This window comes from Trichoplax adhaerens, genomic scaffold (genome assembly GCF_000150275.1).
Source record: "Trichoplax adhaerens TRIADscaffold_2 genomic scaffold, whole genome shotgun sequence".
Taxonomy (NCBI): Eukaryota; Metazoa; Placozoa; class Uniplacotomia; order Trichoplacea; family Trichoplacidae; genus Trichoplax; species Trichoplax adhaerens.
Window position 1 is genome coordinate 4,765,223 of NW_002060944.1, and position 19,695 is coordinate 4,784,917.

At 34.3% G+C, this 19,695-nt stretch overlaps 2 protein-coding genes across 2 annotated transcripts; one reads left to right on the forward strand and one right to left on the reverse strand.

Moving 5' to 3' along the window:
* Positions 1 to 3,767: 3,767 nt before the first annotated feature.
* On the forward strand, positions 3,768 to 7,986 carry TRIADDRAFT_53449 (uncharacterized protein; the record flags this gene model as incomplete). The annotated part of the gene is made up of 17 exons (XM_002109393.1): positions 3,768 to 3,883; positions 4,489 to 4,595; positions 4,878 to 5,012; positions 5,147 to 5,226; positions 5,326 to 5,395; positions 5,652 to 5,716; positions 5,840 to 5,909; positions 6,038 to 6,129; positions 6,254 to 6,304; positions 6,388 to 6,520; positions 6,615 to 6,720; positions 6,831 to 6,911; positions 7,033 to 7,128; positions 7,265 to 7,303; positions 7,450 to 7,558; positions 7,711 to 7,795; positions 7,895 to 7,986. 17 exons carry the CDS (start codon positions 3,768 to 3,770, stop codon positions 7,984 to 7,986), a joined length of 1,527 nt encoding a protein of 508 aa, XP_002109429.1.
* A 2,612-nt stretch (positions 7,987 to 10,598) lies between these two features.
* Positions 10,599 to 17,909, reverse strand: TRIADDRAFT_53450 (uncharacterized protein; the record flags this gene model as incomplete). The annotated part of the gene is made up of 16 exons (XM_002109948.1): positions 10,599 to 10,742; positions 10,835 to 10,880; positions 10,973 to 11,177; positions 11,248 to 11,310; positions 11,394 to 11,573; positions 11,671 to 11,823; positions 12,155 to 12,221; positions 12,320 to 12,373; positions 12,467 to 12,544; positions 12,624 to 12,685; positions 12,775 to 12,847; positions 12,937 to 14,601; positions 14,709 to 14,836; positions 14,920 to 16,386; positions 16,716 to 17,216; positions 17,867 to 17,909. 16 exons carry the CDS (start codon positions 17,907 to 17,909, stop codon positions 10,599 to 10,601), a joined length of 4,929 nt encoding a protein of 1,642 aa, XP_002109984.1.
* Positions 17,910 to 19,695: the final 1,786 nt, after the last annotated feature.

Genomic DNA, 19,695 nt, shown 5'->3' on the forward strand with positions numbered 1-19,695 from the left:
TTCTATTAGCTTATATTCCGTAGTCTTAAGGCTACTCTATACCATAATCAAGACAAATAACGGTCATCTTATGCTTGGTTTATCATTCTTTACTTCTTATGCTCATGGTATAATAAAGCTATCCTAGAAGAAAATCTTCCCTCTAGCCATGCAAAGTACCTTTTATAACTGTTTACTCTCAATCAGCTAGATATAGTATTGCTATCAATTAGACTGAAAAGTCTGACTTCAATATCATGTTTTTTAAATGAACTATCGCTGATTTCTGTAATGCATAATTCATGACATCATCTTATTCGTTGTCAAGAAGGGTCCGATATTTATGCGAATGAAATACTTTATTGGATAAATAATAAATAAAAATACCGACATGGAGAGTTACTACTGGCTTTGATACCATTCTGTTAGCTCATCTAATATCTTCTTGATCATTAATCGCGATAGTTTGCTTATAGTATAAAGACATCTAGAAAGGGGTATGTTGTATTCTAGACAGGAAATATTTCTTTACACTTACTTTCATTGAACGATTATTTATTTCTTTTATTCTATTTACATCGAAATAACCCCATCCTATAGAGAATTCGACCGATACATCTTAATCATAATTTCTTGCAATTTATAATGTTTCAAATACGAATTGAATAGCCAAACAAAAAGGAATGCATCTATCTCATATTATCCAGACTATTGAATCATTTTGATTCCTTTCATGTAATCATCCATGACATCATCTTCGTTGCAAAGAATGACCGGATATATACAAATGAAATACCTTATAATATCAAGTAAAATTCTGAAATACCGATATATAATATTTCCGCTGTCTTTTTATGCTTGCATATTTTTAATACAATCGAGTACTTAATAGCTGTGTGACTATCTTATTTACGTAATGACCCATCGTAGGCCATGAAACAAAATACTAATAACGTTGTATTAAATGAAATGTACCCACAATCTTGTTCATCTTTGCATGTATCGTTTAAATTTCTATATAAAAATTTATTTATAGTAGACTATAAATCCTGGACAGAAAATCGTTTGATATTATACAATATGGATGGAATCAGTTTCGCATATGCCTCTTGGTTATCCGTAATGAATCATCGAGAAGGAATTTTATCTATATCTTACCGATAAAAGCCACGTATAATGTAGGACTGTAGATTAATTTATTATATTCTTTGTATTGGCTAGATATCTTACTCCTTATATTCCATACTGTTTTTTCGTAGTATAATAATGTAAAACGCCCGCCTTTTCTCTAATCATTAATAGATACTCATATAACCAATATGTACCCACATTACTTTAAGTTATAATACGGTATGATATATATATCAATAGCACTTTAATCCCAATGTCGGATCACTAATAAGTTTGGATCCGCATGACCTATTAAAACTGATCCCGTATGTCGAATCTGTCCTAGTTTATTGTGGTTCAGGCTATGAGCCAAATAGTAACCGTTGTTTTGGAGTTGAATTACAGCCGGATCACAACAGTAACGGATTTTATAAGTGTAATTTACAGGTAGTAAGCTGTAGCGTAGCCCTAAATATAGCTTAATAGATTATGGGATAGTTAGTTAGTACAGCCCTCGGTAGCAGACTTAATCCCATGTAATAAAGTGAATTAAGTGAATTATTTTCCTAAGATACAGAGGTTTCATTTTTTATTGAACTTAGAATAGACACTTTATCATGTTAGCATGCAAGTGTATAAGAAGACCCTTAAGCTAAAAGGTATTTATAATATCGAAATTATTCAATGAAGTGAGATATACATACTCGTACATAATTAATTCCACATTATGCTATACTGTGTTATTGAACGTTGACGTTAATCTTTCTAAGTTTAATTTATCAATACTATGCATTCTGAACAACCTCATATATATATATAATATTTTAATAATTGTAATCAGCGTAATGCTAGTTATAGGTAATTATTGTCTCATCCAACTAATATAGTTCCGTCTCAGTGCTAGTACATTCTTGATTCTTAAATCGATAATGTGGCTATTCTCTATAGTAGATAGTGCAATACTGTGTTGTATATTGCAGCGTTGTTTGTATATACAGAAGGATCTCTCGTGCACAATAAGAACCCAGAGATTTTCACTATAGCCACACTAAAGGGACTTATTGAGAGAGATTAGAAGTTCTTAATATATTAATCGTAGAAAGAGTGATTTCAATCAATCAAGGACCACTGTTACTATCTGTACTACTATTAGAAAGGAGTAATAAAAGTTTCTATCTAGTCGTCCATGACTGAGACTCACTTGCATAATGTCAACCATATTTTAATTAATCATCATTATCTGATGTATATCTCACGGAACCTAAATCATATTCGTGTAGTAAAAAAATGGTTAGATACAATAGGATTTTGAGTAGCGGTATAGTATAGCTTTGTAATTTTTTTACCTTAGTACAATGCAATGACAATAATTCTAATCAAAATGGAGTTCATCTTATTTTGGTTGTTACCATTAATATGCAGAAATATTATACAATGTATATATCTGTGTTACGGAGCCATGCTCCGAAATATTAACTGCTATGTTAATTAAATATCTCATTTAAATTATTGTTTGCTCCAGTAGCTTATTAGATATTAATGTTTATTAATAAGTACTTGTTATTGCCAAGGTATCAGAAAGTTCAATATTGTTGACGTGTCGGAGCTAACACGCTTAGTCAGTAAACGTTAATTAATAACACCTTAAGTGTAAGGTACAATTACTTTGCAGAGCCTTGAGGCTCTCGTTGCTATACTAGGATATGTATACTGTACGGTGTAAGTCGCTATGTCAAGAATATTCGCAAGTGCACCATCGGCGTTGGCCGAGACTCTAAAAAGCCGAGCACTAGCTTAGCTGCTCAGTTCCAGTTAGTCACTTGCAGTATCTTTTGACCATTATTGCTAGAGTATTCTTACGTTTTTCTTTAGTCCATTTTACGACGAAGATAAACGAAAATAAAGTGAAGTATTGAAACCTATTACTCATAAGTAGCCTATTTGTGTAGCTGAGAGTTAGTTCAACTACGATGGTCCCTAAGTTAGTTGGGAACACGAGTACTAGTGAAGATAGTGTTTAAGACCCGTTTTCTAGTTACAAAGGAGATTTGTAACAGTCTGCTACACTATAGAAGTCAAATGGAAAAATCGTTAAAATGGATCAATTCTATTATCAATTGGATTAATCGAAATGATCTCATTTTAGTCAGGGAATAACAGAAAAAAGCTTACTAGTCCATGTATTAGTTTATTAAAATTAGACTTCGCACTGTAATAGCTTGCACTATTACGTTAGTACTTCCTTATAGTTAGCACAGTACGATGCAAAACGCTATGTGTACAGTACTTATTATGAGCAATCAGACCGGCAGTCAGTTACGATAATAGAGACTGTATTACTTTAGCTACACCAGTATAGCACATACGCCAATAGACGGCATCATCTTGTACCCCCATGGACTACTAGATATTACCGGTAAGATTGAGTAGTTGATAAGTGCTCATCAAATTTATTCTTTCTCCGTACATCTGCGTGTTAGTGTTAATATAACTTAACGTCACTTGCCGACACTCATATCGGTTCTATCTCTTCAAAATGTTCTTTAGAAGGTTTCGTTAATAAGTTAAAATTGGAAATTTAGTAAGGATCGATTGGACAATTAAAATCGAAGCTAGTAATCCATTTAATTATTATCGAGACACCGTGAAAGCATTTGCTTTTAAAAAAATCTAGAATTATGTCTGATGGCGGTTCTGAAAGTCAAGGCGGATTACGAAATCCTCCTAATCGACCTCCCAAGTGTACTTGGACGTTGGGCTCCAGTGCTAAGTCACCGCATCATCACGAAGTTCGGTAATATTTTACACCACCGTGAAAGAAATTCTACTTCATATAAACATTGCAGACTAAAGATATATCTCAATTAAAATATTACAAGTTTTCCTAGAGAAAGTCAACCACTTTACTACATCATGATGCATAATGCAGCCAAATGTCCGATGTAGCGCTATACTGTACTGTATAAGAATATAGTAATATGTGAACAGTAGGTTGTAGTAAATCATTAGTTATATATTAAACTAGTTATAATTAGTGTAAAGAGTATAGTTATGAACTACTTTATGGACTACTTTAGTAGTCCATGGTATAGTACTCTCCTTCTGCAATCTTGTAACTGGAAGAGCTGTAACTTCTGTTAAGACAGTATATGAACCGCATTCTTGACGATACCAACACACTTTACACAACTTTACTTCTACTGTATATAGCTGTTCCTTAGTTGACCTAAGAAGGTAGCTGCTAATTCTTCTTGCTCCCACTATCTACTGCAGTTCTCATCGGTGTTTAGGTTACAATATCTCATATTAGGTATTTAAATTAAAGGATAAGACAGAACAGTAATGAGCTTATAATTAGCTTTTTTTAAATGGCCACTTGGTTTTTATTTTATTTTGTAGAAAAATCAATAACAAAATTAGCCAGACAATATTAGAAAATATCGGCTTTACGCCTATTGTTAGATTAAATAAAATTGAAAAGAAGTTTGGTTTAAAATGCAATCTACGTAAGTATACGATATTTTTTTACCTATAGAGTATTAAATCTATGTCTATTAGGAGCATGAGATCTATAATGCAATTTATAGTAGTGTAGATTTCTATTTTAGATGAAAGCAATAGAGTACATATACGATAAATATTGCTGTTTCTCGATGCTGATATATTATATAATGCTCGTATTTTAATTATACGCGCATATATGTTTACACTAACATTCACACAGCATATTCTCCAATATAGCTCAATAGCAGTTAATTCCTGTTGTACGTATTTTCCATATTTTCCAGTAGCTAAATGCGAGTTTATGAATCCTGGTGGTTCTGTTAAGGATCGTATTGCTTTACGTATGGTAGAAGAAGCAGAGAGAGAAGGAAAAATTAAACCGGGGTACACGATAATAGAACCTACCTCAGGAAATACCGGTAACGCCAGATAGTTGACTAATTTATTTCATCGCCTATATTCAACTTACTTTAACAAATTGTAAGTAATGCCATGGACTGGAAGTCCATGGTAATATAATTATATATTACATCAATTCTTAAATTGTTTTTAGGCATTGGTTTAGCCCTCGTTGCGGTTGTTAAAGGCTACCGATGTATCATTACTATGCCGGATAAAATGAGCATAAATAAGGTTATTACAAATACTACGTATATCATGCAGTATATATATACTCCTGTATATAGGTCGTAAGCTACCTTATTGTAAATAATTGATATCATACATTGGTAGGATTCCATGTTAAAGGCTCTAGGGGCTGAAGTTATTCGTTGTTCGAGTAATGTTAGCTTTGATTCGCCAGGTTTGTTTGGATCGGTTGTAACTAACTATTAAGCATATGATTAACCAGAGTAGTTATTAAGATGATATGTATCAAGTAATAAAAATATAAGAGTGTTTCAGTACGGGTATATTTTCTGTTACTTATTTCAACTGTAAGCAACTTTCCCCTTAAAAATTTGATAGGAAGTATCACTATTCTAAGTTTGGAGAATAAATTTTGTATCTCCTATATTAACTATGCTAATAGATTATTACGTACAACAATTTTAATTTAGAATCCTTTTTTGGGGTTGCTGATAAATTACAGAAAAAAACCGAAAATGCTATTATCTTAAATCAGGTTGGTAGATTTACAATGTTAATCGCGCGACTGTTTTGGAAAATGTCTTCGATAATAAACAATTATTTAGCAACAAGTGCTAAGGTGGTTTGCTATTGAAGATGATCATGTTTTATTTCATAGTTCGCCAATCCTAGCAATTCATTGGCTCATTATGATAATATTGCTGAAGAATTATTAAATCAGTGTGATGGTAATTGCTAAAAGATTTTGATCTTAATTAATTTATTTAATGAATTATCATTATATTGTGCGAAAGTAGAATTATCTATTATATCAGCTCTTCTATTGCGATATTGTTAATGACTTACTCCATGATAGGCAAAATTGATGTTTTGGTTGCTGGAGCCGGAACATGTGGAACTCTTACTGGTATCGGTCGGAAATTAAAAGAAAGGATAAAAGATGTTAAGGTATTACTTCAGATTTTTTAATATAATGTACTGTGCAAATATATGCATACTGTGACCTTTAATCTAGAAACGATCACAACCACAAACTTTGTTTGTGGGCCTATACTTGTTTTATTTAAAATAGATTATCGGAGTAGATCCACTAAGATCAGTCCCTAGTTCTACAGAATACAAAGTAGGTGCATTATAATGAATTGCAATAAGCATAATAGTACGCCAGCATTTCTCTCATAAATGACTTTAAAATTATATCCCAAGGTAGAGGGTATTGGTATAAGCTTCATTCCTACTGTTCTTGACCGAACTATTGTGGATCAGTGGCATAGATGTAATGACAAGGATTCTTTCCAGTGTGCTAGATATTTAATTCAAGAGGAGGGTTTACTGTGTGGTAAGATTATTTCAATATACTTTTAGAATAACAATATTCATCTCTGAAATCTTTTACTGATAATACACGTACTCTTACTATTTTTATGGCTTAGGCGGTTCTAGTGGCAGTGCCCTCTCAATAGCACTGCTTCTTGCCAAAGACTTAAGTGAAGATCAAACTTGCGTAGTCATTCTTCCAGACTCTATTCACAATTATATGTTCGTATATATTTGAACCATTTTTCATGAAATTAGAATGAATAATGGGATTGTAATAGTAGAATTGTGAAATTAAGTAATGATTTTTCTCTTTGATGCCTGTAACATAGGAGCACATTCATCAACGATGACTGGATGATAGAGAAAGGATTTATGGAAGATCCGTCTACAGCGAATGATTTGAAGCCCTGGTAGGTTCTAGTATATTGATAATTTTATACTTTTCTTTCTATAGTACTTGTGGATAAATCTTTTAAATATTAGTTTTGCAGTAGTCAAATCTTATATATGACATACTGTATGCCTTACTAGGTGGTGGGACTTACCAATTAGCAGACTCAGTATCTCCACCCCTTCAGCCATTACACCTAACGTAACTATTGGTGAAGTTATTAGAATTATGAAAAGGTATAAATTGTATACAAGTGTCTCAACATTTTTATAGCACAATCTTACCATCTTGCTTATATGTGCAACTACCAATATTGGTGAAAAGTGTTTATAATGAAAACCTTACTAAATGCCTTTTCAATTTTGAAAATAGAGATTTATGTAATCAATTACTGGTTATTGATGAATTAGGGTAATTATGAGATATGATTACAGCATAAAGAAAACATTTAATTAATAATGACTTTTTATCGCTAGTTAACTTGCCTCCAAATTATTTCTAATTTATTTAGTATCGTACTTTAACAACTTTATCTGTCAATTTTTATACTGCAATAGTATTCCAGTCAGTGTTGCAACACGTGATAGTGTTGTTACTTCATTAATAGAAGGGAAAGTTAGTAGTACTGATCCAATTTCTGTCATGGCCAACAAACGATTTAATACGGTAAAATAGCATTTTAGGAATAATTAAACATTTTCGATAAGTAACCGAATACTCCTGTAGATACATAAAATTGATACAACAATAGTATTGATATTAGGAATCTATAACTGTTTTTCTTACCTAATTTAATAAAAATGCAACTTTTGATCTAGATTTTCTTAGAGAAAACCTTAGGAGAACTATCACGTATTTTGAAGTGCGGCCATTATGCTTTGGTTGTCTACGATCAAAAAAATGGTGAGTATAAAGTTCTGGCCTTTTATATAATATGCTGCTATAACTGAAAATGCCCTTTCTTATTGCTATCTCTAATTTCTTACTTCAATCAAAACTTAGATTGTAAGGATGTTACGGGGAGACAATCCACATATGGAATAGTTACAAGCATAGACCTTGCTGAATTCTTGGCTTCATCTGAAAGTGGTTAAAACTACTAGCTAATCGTAAAATTGATAACATCCACATGTTTGCAACGGGGTTACTTGATCTATAGCGGGGAGATCACAATTATCATTTATCATACATTATGTCAGCTACATGCATGTAATCCAACTTCATATTGATATATTAGTATGTATCGGTAGATATTTATTTTATTTATACTAATTGAAAAAAACTTGAAAATTTATCAAGTATATTTATGTCGTTAAAATAAATGAAAGCAGCAATATTGACAAAATTCTGCTAGATATTTCAATTGATTTTTGATAAATACCCAAGTGGAATAATATTGTTCCATTATCCTTTAATTTTATGTTAGCACCTATTTACAGTTACTATATGGGGCTTACTGATCGCAATCGGTCCGAGTCTTTTAATGGCATAATAAAATAAAATGTACGGCTGGGTCAGCCTTGTGTTAGATAGATTTGCAAATCGACTTTGTAATTCAGAACTCTATCATACACCGTCTTCGCTATATACTTCATAAAATCAACAACAGTCATAAATCCTATGGCATTCACCTTTAAATTGTGCGTGACTGTTATTAAAGCTTAGATTATCAAATTACATATAGCAATATACATATGTTTCATCGTCAAGATCTCTAGTTTTATTATTTTGTAACAGGTACTTGCACAAATTAAGCTTACTGTATATCATCCGATTCTTCTACTAATATGAAGATATAAGGTCATAAACAGCAGTATAGAAGACGAAAACTAGGTCTACGTATTTCCAAACTTTCGATATAATGACTGCTACATAATCTGCATTCCTGACAGTAATCACGACACTAATCACTATAGTAATCATTTTTGCATCTAACTCGATTTAGACTGCACACCACCATGAACTACTAAATTAGTAAGTATTTATTTAGTAGTCCATGATACAACTGGTCAGTTCACTGTAATATCACAACGTCTACTCTATTATGGCTACTAGATGTAATTTAGTAATGCATGACTTTTTGCGTACCAGTTGTTGGGATTATAATTCTAAAATCGTATACCTATACGCTATACAGTACTGTACCTGGCAGATTAGTAAGGTATACGATTTTAGTATTATAATCCCAACAACTGGTTATACACTACTACAGAAATAAGAAGTAAAAAAGCTTTCGTAACTTAGTATACGATTGCAGACCTTCCATACAGTAAAGTTCAATAGACCAGGCCCTCCGAGCATTGTATTGCCACTATATTTTCAATGCTCTCTCCCTTATTTTAGGCTAAAAGGAAGGAAAGAAACCAGAAATGGTTGTACAGTGTAATAAAAATTTCTATTTTACAGATCTTGTGCTGCGCACAGCCATTCACGGATGTAGTACAGTATGTAGTAAGATTTACCTCTACACGTGACTAGCATCGAGATAAAAATCTCTACGACCCTGAGAGAAAAAGATAGTACAGTCATGGACTACTAGAAATACCTTCTCGTATATTATCCTTAAAGTTATATTGTGCAGTAATGGCGAACCTAAATACTTTAAATACGCATTGATTGACAGCGGGAAGAGTTCAATTTTCAACTAGTAAAGATTTTCATATTAAAGACTTTGGTTCTTATTTTTTGGTAACGTTTTGGCATATTTCTTAAAATGCAGCAAACATAGGTACAACATTGGATATGACCGTTATATTTTTAAGGAATATTCTTAGAAAGTTAACTCTCATTACTAGAATCTTTTAACTCTACCGAATTTTTTGAAGATAGGTATTGTAGTTATTCATTACTCACCACATCAAAAGTAATGATAGGCCTACAACTTGCTCTCATCGTTTCGTCTAATTTCTGCTTATTACTTAGGGCATTTGATATCAAGTAACGCTAATTCTATAACATTTCTAACGGGTTGCAGTAGGTCGGTTCGAGACGCCTTGTTGTATAATGTTCTAATGATATACATGTGCGATCATCTGGCAGAAGGTTACTTGACATACCGTTACATTTCATTCGTGGCTATTGTAATACTAAAGTCGCTCGAAATAGTTTAGGAACTCACTTTGTTGGAATACTTCCTAGGATAACGAACATGTCTTAACCTAGCTCACTGAAAGATTAATAATCAGAATTTAGTGATCATAATGGACTGTAAACCTGGGTTATGAATTAAAACCTGTAGTGGTTGATACTAGATCGAAAGGTCATAGCAAAATGTCATCAATTTAATTAATGTATCAACAATAATGATGAATAATAACATTTTATTACTATCGTTTAGTAAAGTATCTTAGTTTTCCAACAGAGCGTCACTTCCCAATGAAACTTTAAAAAAAAAATCCATAACCTCGCTCAAAAAATATTTACAACCCATACTATCAATTAAATTCAAATATATACTATTAATGCAGATAACATTACTTAATAGGTAAATTAAATTGAAATCGCCATATAGCATATGTTTAAAACCGATATAATATTTTCATGAATTTATACGTTGTACTGTAAACTTGAATAAAATTCCTCGAATAGTAAATAAATCTTCTGGTACCGCGATTAAACATCGAATTAGCGGAATCCGGAAAAGTGTTGCTAGAAAAGCCAAACAAATACCACATACACGTGTGGACATAAACAACCGTAATTTAATTTAGTAATAAGCTCCACCTAATGACAGTGGCGGTCTTTTTTGACGATTAAAACTGGATGTTCTAGAATGACTTCCGCCTTGATTTTGGAAACCAATAGGGAATGGTTGCTGATATATGTCCTGGGGCTTAGTATTAGTTTCATTCTATGAAAACGAGTATGACATTCTATTTACTATACATTCTCATTATGAAATAAACTTAGCATATAACTTAATAACATTTGTGATGTCTGTACCTGATATTCAGATTGTCTGGGCGTCGATTGCACCGAGTCGCTCACCCTAGAGTATTTTTACGGTGAAAGTACCCGCATAACACTATTAGTTATAAACTAATGCAAATAGAACCAGTAGATAATAGCTGCATATCTTACCCGGTATCGGATGCAGAAAATCCAAGATCGCTAACGTTACTCTCCGTGCCATAGGAAGAGGTTAAATCATGAGAATATCTATTTTGCATATCCGGAAGATTTGAACTGAACGGCTGAGATGTAGACATATTTGCAGCAGCATATCCACCAAGTCTACCTTGGGCATATGAATCGTGTGTTCCAGTATGTGCTGTAACATCAACACCTTGAATGAGAACATAAATAGATTTTACATTGAAAGTATCGTTGAAAGCTTGATAACGCTTGAATGTTACCTTGTTGCGAACTATCATACAATTGACCCGATGGATCTTGTGCAATATTCCTGTTTTGGTTACCTATGAGATGATGCAGTCGCTTACTTAAATTAAAGTTCAATAACAAAAATCATATAACTAGATTTTCATATTTTATTATATACCATGCACATTGGATTCGTACGGTTCTTGGCGATTCATTGCTTGCTGCCTATTTTCACGATTAGATCGCATTTCTGCAGTTTGATATCTTCCATGGTCATTGTCAGAGTGTTCTTGCAACCCTTCATTAGAGTTATTATTATTACTTGAACTCGTAAATGGATCTGATACGTCATCTTGATCTTAAAAAAGTTCATTCCAAATTACGAGCCTTAAAATAAAAATACATACACGTACATCTATGGTAGCTTAAAATCTACATCATGCGTTTGAACATACTAGCTGTTGGAACGAAAAATTGTCCTGTTGCTTTAGCTGGAGTTGTATTATTTTGTACAGGATTGAGGAAGTTTGGAGGAAGAATTGTCTTTTGGCCTGAGGTTGTTTCACTTTTTTTTCCGCCGAAAACATCGACATATTGGCTTCGACCACCTGATGATCAATGGATGAAGTCAATAGCGTCCAATTGAAGAGGTTATGAGTTAACAATCTTAATTTCGTATACACAGTAAGGCTAAAAAATTTACCCATTTTCCCACCGCGCCCTTTAAAGATAGAATAACTGTTAGTAGCTGAAGCCCCGGCAGTGGATGTTGTCGTAGATTCCTGTTGCTGGGAAAGCGGTTGCATAGGATTGTTTGCAGAATTATTCATCGGCTGCTGATATGTTGGGATGCCTACGTCAACAGTTGGTCGATAATTAGCTATTTTTTATACATAGATTGCATTGAGTACGTGATTGTAAAATGTTGCAAATACTCACTAGGTTGAGCTGTGGAAGGCTTGGTTAATTGTGTATCTGATGGGGGCGGAGCAGCAGCTTTTGTTGTCTTATACGTCCAAATAATTAACAATCATCAAATTATAATCTAGCCTAACTAACTGCAGATAAAGGCTACTGTAATTCTAAGTCGCAGTTTTTTCTTACCTCTTCTGGATTATCGTTATCAACCCACTTTTTTAAATTTTCATCATAGTAAATCTGTTAACATGTAAAAATAGCGCATAGATAAAAATTTAACTAACAAGATCTAATCGTAGCAAAACGTCATAATATTAATGCTCGAAAACATACAGTTGGCTTTCTGTCATCGGGCAAATGCATTTCATTTTTTCCTCTAAAGATCATACTACTGACGGTAGATAACCAACCCTTTGATAGCAACAATTACGAAAAGTCATTGATTCCATATTAGAATAAGACTTTAGCAATTGAAATGTTTAATGCAAACCTTTTGCTTAACTTTCCTTCCAGGTGTTTTAGCCGGTGAATCTTGACTCTTTTTGGCCATATCTTTTTATATGAAAGATATATATATATATATATACTAGGTTAGCGATTTTTAATATACCTATTGCTATAAGTAGTAATTATTACGCTACCATCACTTGGTGCTTTCACTGTGTCCCTATTGGGTTGAAACTTATCGACGATATTAGGACCTTGTTGATTTTCCTAACATTAAAAATAAATTTCTTTAAATAACAGCTGTTAATTCTTCTAATTCTAACTATATGATGCAGTATTAATTGATATATCTCTACTTCTGGCTTATAGGTATTTGCACGGGGAACTGTGGTCTTGCTGCTAGCAGGTTCATACATTGCAGCGCTGTTGCCCGCAGGTTCATATATTGGATTTAATGGGATATTTCCACCAGTAGGTTGGCTTTGTGAAGTACTATTGGGATTATAAAATAATTTAGGACTGTCTTGTCTTTGATGACTGGTTGGAATTGTTGGGCTGTACAATCCAGGCTTATTTTCAGGTTGTGCACGGTTATACAATCCAGAATTATTTTCAGATTGTGTCGGGGTATATAATCCAGGTTTGTTTTCATGTTGCCTATTAATTTCTGATTCATCAAAGGTAAACTGATGAACAGATTTATTTGATTCAGCTGGTGTGTGCACAAGAGACAGATTGCCGCCTCCAGAATAAGATTGTATGGGTGAAGCTGGATTTTGATACGTGTAGTCATCCTCCACTTTTGGAGCTATCACATCATTGTTATCTGTTGATGTACTGTTATTAAAACGATATAAATTATTATTATAGTCAAGGTCGGTCAATGAGTGAAGATTAGCTAGCCATTCCGGTTCATCTTCGTCTTCATTGCCACTATCTTCAGGATTGAAATATGTAGCACGAGAAGCGAAATTTGCTACACATTTAATAAATGATTTAGAATATAGTTTTGGATTAGAATGAATAGTGTAAGCCAAGGATTCTAAGTACTGTAAGGCCTCGTCCTTCCCGCCAAGCTCGCTTAAAAGTGCTGCGTACATAAATTTATACGGCTGAAATTTTGGGAATGCGTCACCAGGTCTTTGTAACGAGCGAATATACTCACATATTTCAGTACGATGAATATCGACAATATCTAAATACTGTAATGATTTACTTGCAGAATTTTGACCAACTAATATAAAGTCCTTTTTTTCACTATCAAAACGGCCAGGGATTACTCCTGCAATCAGGTAACATAACTGTCCAGCGAATATATCACCATTTTGCATCAACTGATTTCCAAGAGAAATTATATTGTCTTTATCAAACTTCGAATTAGATGTTGTATTAGACAATAACATTGCCAAATGCGATTTCCAATTTGTATTTATGGTACGTTTATTAGTTATGGCTGTTGGTAGTTGACCATCTAATACTTGGTATAGTGTTAGTAAAGTATCTCCTTCCATCATCGACAGAAAGAACTTGTTAATAACCATTTTGTACATTCGAGAATCTAATCTATTGGATAATATCATAGCATGGCCCCATAAACCATTACCGATTGCAATTTCTAACGCTTCCCTTTTTTTCCCTTGTAATAGTAATTGCCTAAATTCTTTTTCAATAGCTTGCATATTAAATGAAACTTGCGGAGAACTTTCTAGTTCTGCTTCATCGTGGCACTCAGATTCGAAATCATCATTAGTGGCCAATTTATTACTACTTTCATTACATAACTGCTCATCGTTTAACAGTAGTTCAGAAATATCAGTATTTAGTATTGTTCCATTTTGGCGAATTCCCATCAGTAGATACTTCCACAGTAAACGCGATGACGATGTTTCCATTCTATCAGTCGTATTAGCAATTTTAGTCTCAATATAACTTATTATATCACGTTTGTGTGTATCGTCACACATTAGAGGCCCAGGAAAATCTTTGATATCATGCTGCAGCTTCTGTTCCGATACGCTATTCTGAAATTAGTATATAGAGTGACGTAATGATAGGTATCAGTATTTCCTTAAATTTCTAATATGAATATGTATAATAGGTATAATAGTGAACGCATTCTAAGGCTTACCTGTAGCTGAGATATAGTTACCATGTTAGGGTTACTGGCTGAGGTCATAACCACTACCCCACCAAAGCTAAAATTACATCTAACATGAGGTGCAACGTATAACGGTGGAGGTTTCTGATCTTCTTCATCTATATGTTGTAGTAGTGAGTTTTATTAAGCGAATTATTTCAATTGTTTCCTCAGTAATGATAAGCAATACATTGTTTTATACCTTCTTCAATAGGTACGTCCTCATCTGGTCCTGGTGGATATGCTATAGCACTAGCATCGACTTCAGAATAATCAGGTATAGTGGGTTCACCTTGTTGATAATGAAAATTATCAGTATTTGATTCAATATGCGTTACATTGTTATCTGAAGTGAGATCGTGGTCATAGATTGGTAGTTGTGGAGTAGCTACAGAAGTACTAGTTGTAGGGGCCATTTCTGAATCGTAGGTAGATGAATCCAAAGCGTCCCCTTGAGCGTTGTTGGCGAAGTTAGGATTATTTGATTCCTGTGGACCTTGTTGAACAGCTGATTGAGTATAGTAATTTTCGTAATATTGGGCTTCCTGTTGCTGATGATCAGCAAATCCAGGGTAGTTTTGCTGATCATTAGGATTTGATCCATAGTAATTTGCATTCTGGTAGTACGTTGAGTAGTACCAGTCCTGGTATTGCTGATACTGGTAGCCGTACGGATCCCAAGGAGTGGGGTAATAATAATATTGTTGATACGGATATGAAGCGTAAGGATATTGTTGCTGATAATTATAATACTGATTGGCATCGACATTGCCACTTTGAGTATTCAATCGCGCGGGTTGTTGTTGTTGTTGTTGTTGATATTGGCTACCATATGCAGAACTTGATTCGTTTCCGATGGTTTGATTCTGATCAACATAAGGTTGTCCAGCGCTAGTCATACCTTGGTATTGATTGCTCTTAGTTACTGAAGCTTGCTTTGCAAAATGATCAGGACCCGGAAACTGCGGCTGGTTCTTTGTTGTAGGTAAATAACTAGTTGCAAAATTATTGGGAGGCGGGGGAGGCTGCGATTGCGGCATAACTGGTGCAACTTGGTAGTTAGAAGAAGAATTTATTAGCGGATTTTCCGAATTATCACTGGGGTCAATGGGCGCATTTCCAATTTTACTTTCTTCTTGCGTTATTGACGGAGTAATATCAGAACTACGAGGTACATTGGTATCTTTCGATTCTATTGCATTAACAAAACTATCAGTACGCTTAGCAAAACTAAAATTGTCAGTCTCTACTTTATCAACGTTAGTACTCTCTGCCGCTCCTTGGTCGTATGCTGGTGTGTAATAATTGATTTTCGGTTCTCCGGCCCTTACTGCAGCTACTAAAGACGGTTCACTCCCAGTACTTACAACCGTTGCTTTACTGTACGGCATATTACTTAAATTATCGCTACTTTTGTTCTGTCTAATAGGCAAGTTTCTCTGATTGGTTCCATAAGCGAGAGCGCCTAAATGACTTAGATTATCATGACTTGAAGATCGCAATTTATTATCTAACGAACTATCATTGTCTATATTGATATCGTCGCTTTTGCTGAAAGAAGTCGTTAACGTATTTTCATCCATACCACCCTGTAAAAATTCAGGATCATAGCTAAATGATGCTAATACTTGAGGATTGGCACTGCTGTTATCCTCGGCGAAATCGTTACCTATATAGGAATATTATAACAATATAACAGAACTATTAATAATTTCTTAGTTGTCGCTGTATATTTGTGATGCTATGATATAGAATAGAATGTGCAATTATAGCAGCAATATAGGTATATCTATGCTTACGATGTTACTATGTGACTTATATCTGTAGAAATGACTATGACACCATAGAATACGCTGTATTGAATGGCGATAACAGTTATTAACATTGGATCGCTGGCCAGATTCACTATAAAGTACTACTCTACTTATAATTTATGCAATTGAGATGCTGTAATAGAGCCACTTAGCAAAGATAACGTCAATTCAGAAGATGTTATACCTTCAGGCCTAGCGTCAGTAGGAGAAACTTTTTCAGATGCCCGTAATTCGTCTCTTGTATCCAAGTCGGAATAAGGGAAATGCGAGTTAATCTGTCCATCTTGTGGTATATCTCTTTCGTCGGTCAAATGGACAGTATCCTCAACTTCAGTATCTGAAGGTAACGGATTATCAGCAACATCTGTTTCTTGATTTAACTGAAACGTATTTTCTGAGGGAAGATCTTGATTCGTTTTGGAAGCGCTATTGTCTCCGTAATCATCAAGCCAATGATATTCGGATTCATCGCCGCCAACGTCAGTACCTTCAGTGCCGCCTATTATCACATCAGTATCTAATTCAGATTCAGAATGAGCTGCAACTACTTCATCTTCTCTTGGACTATCTTTTTCGTATTTTTCCTGATCTAAACCTGCCACATTTTCACTGTACGGGAATGAATCAAAGGCCTGACTGGGCTCATCGGTGATCTTTGATTGATGTGAAATATCTGCGTTGTCGTCTATTAATAAAATTATACAAGTTTATATTTATTGATACTGTGTCCACGAATTGATTCTTAAGATTGAGTAGTGAGTATTTCAAGTCTGTCTAAAAAATCAATGTATTGCTTTGTGTAGTCTATGAGTAGTCCAAGCGTATCTACATTTCTAACGCAGGTAGATTAGCCAACTATCAACCCATTGATTACTAAATGCATCGGCCATACGATTCATAAGAATCAAGTTTGTGTATTCAGTAAAAGTTTCGATATCATGTATGGCTTAGTGTTATTGATTAACGTTTTCCATCAATGAGTTGCATTTGGAGGGCATAGCATACTCGACCAAGTCACTAGGTGATGTCAAGATGCTTTTTGACTGACTCAATCAATGAATGCTGCCGCATATTAAGTTAATACACATCAAAGCATATTCAAAACACTGCATAGAGACAGAGTAAAATGCATGTCAGGAAAGCATTGGAATGATCGATTAGCAAGTAGTACTAAAATCTACGTTATCCTATGTCTAGGATGAATTAAGAATTGAATTAGAATTTGAAAAAAAAGAAATGGGGTTTAAATGTTGTCATGGCTTGTGTGTTTTCATGTAATAAGCAAGAAAGAAAATTAGCAAGACTATACTGTACTCGTGTCATTGAGATACTTACCAAAGTCCGCTACTGCAGCATTCCTAGTTCCAGGATTGTCCATTTTGCAAAGATATCATTCACGTTTTTCTATCTATTCTACGAAAAGATCAATCCTATTATTCGAAATTAATAGATAGAGTTAGCAGAAAGAATCTTGACTAATCAATGGAGTACATCTTTCTTCTCCAACATGGCTACCGACTATATCTTCTAGTCTAGTGTTCTACTATGTATATTGGTATTGTACAATCAGTCATGTACTATCCACCCAATTGTTACCCTATAGAGTACAGTATACTACCGCAAGGATTAGCTCTTTTTCCACTACCGTAGTATATCATACCACTTTAAATACCTCTTCAAACTAGGTCAAAAGCCACTCGAAGTTTTCATACAGAAAGCTAGATGTAATTTTTCCAGAATTCCCAACCAATTTATTCAATTCTTGCTATTCTAACACTGAATTAAGATTCTTCTTTGGAGCGAACTTGGTCAAAGCAGAAAACTTTGAACTCTCTGATTTGTTGGCCTACTGTCGCAGGGCGATTTTGGGGACCTTCAATCGCCTATGATCGTGGTGTGAGTGCTCAGTCACGTTGGTTCGTCCTACAGTCCAATACAGAAGAAATGATTGAATTGGTTAACAAAGAGACACGTCAGGAGAGTTGCTACAGTGTACAGTACGGAGACGAGTGTGGTACAGTACTGTAAGTATTTTCGGGGTGGAGTAGCCGTACCGTACTGATAGATTTGGACCAACTGTACTGTACACTGTACAGTGTACAGTACTCTGTAGTGGACTGTACAGTACATTGTACTGTAATGTACAACTGGTGCTAGTGGCATGATGAAGATGGTGATGAAATGGAATGCTCTGGTACTGCACCTTTTTACAGCACATGTACAGTATACTGTTTGAAACATGGAAATAACTTATGATACAGTATATGGATTCCTGAGTTTTCGACAATACAGTAAAACGGCAAGTAAAAAACTGTGCAGAAAAAGCACTAGACTGGACCATCTGTGACCACCAATCCACATATGAGAAAGACATATGAATGGATCTTGTCATAATTATTTACTGTATGCATCTTGTTTCATATAAAACAGATGAAATAACTCGGCCGAGCATTGTTATTGCAAAACAAAATTGAAATAGTACGTCATAAACTGTTTACTACAGTATATTTCAATATTGGAGATAGGGTTACCTAACTCAAACGATTGCACGACTTCAACATTTTCACTCATTCAGCGTACTAATAACATTCCTACCACTGCATAGTGGACTCCTCTTTCGCGCATTGCACCTACAGTAGTGTACGTAGTAGCTTTCTCATTTGTGTTCGATGTAAATGGCAGTAATGCAATGGGTAACACTTTGTGCTGCAAAACAATGCACTATTCTGCTATCCGATTTTTCATCAATGGTATTAATCGGTTTGGTACAAACTAACTTTCTATGCGGTGCCAAGATGATATAAAATAAATTATTGCTGATTTTAGTTGAACACACATCTTCAAGATTCCAGGCTTTTTCCTCTTTTACCATCCATCTTCTATACTCTATACTATAAGTATAGTATCAGTTTTCTTCTCAGCTCTATGATACGCATTTCGTATATGCGCATAGGATTTACAAATTATGTCTATGCAAATACCGTGGAAAGCAGATGACTACCCTTAACGATTTCTTTGACCATCCTGTGGACTTTCGAGAAAAACATTTGAATTTATTGCCCTTCATGATTAATCATATAATTACATGTATAACATGGTAATCAGTTAAATACGCGTATCTATCAATAAATCAATCTACCAGTAATCGTATATCATCATATTAA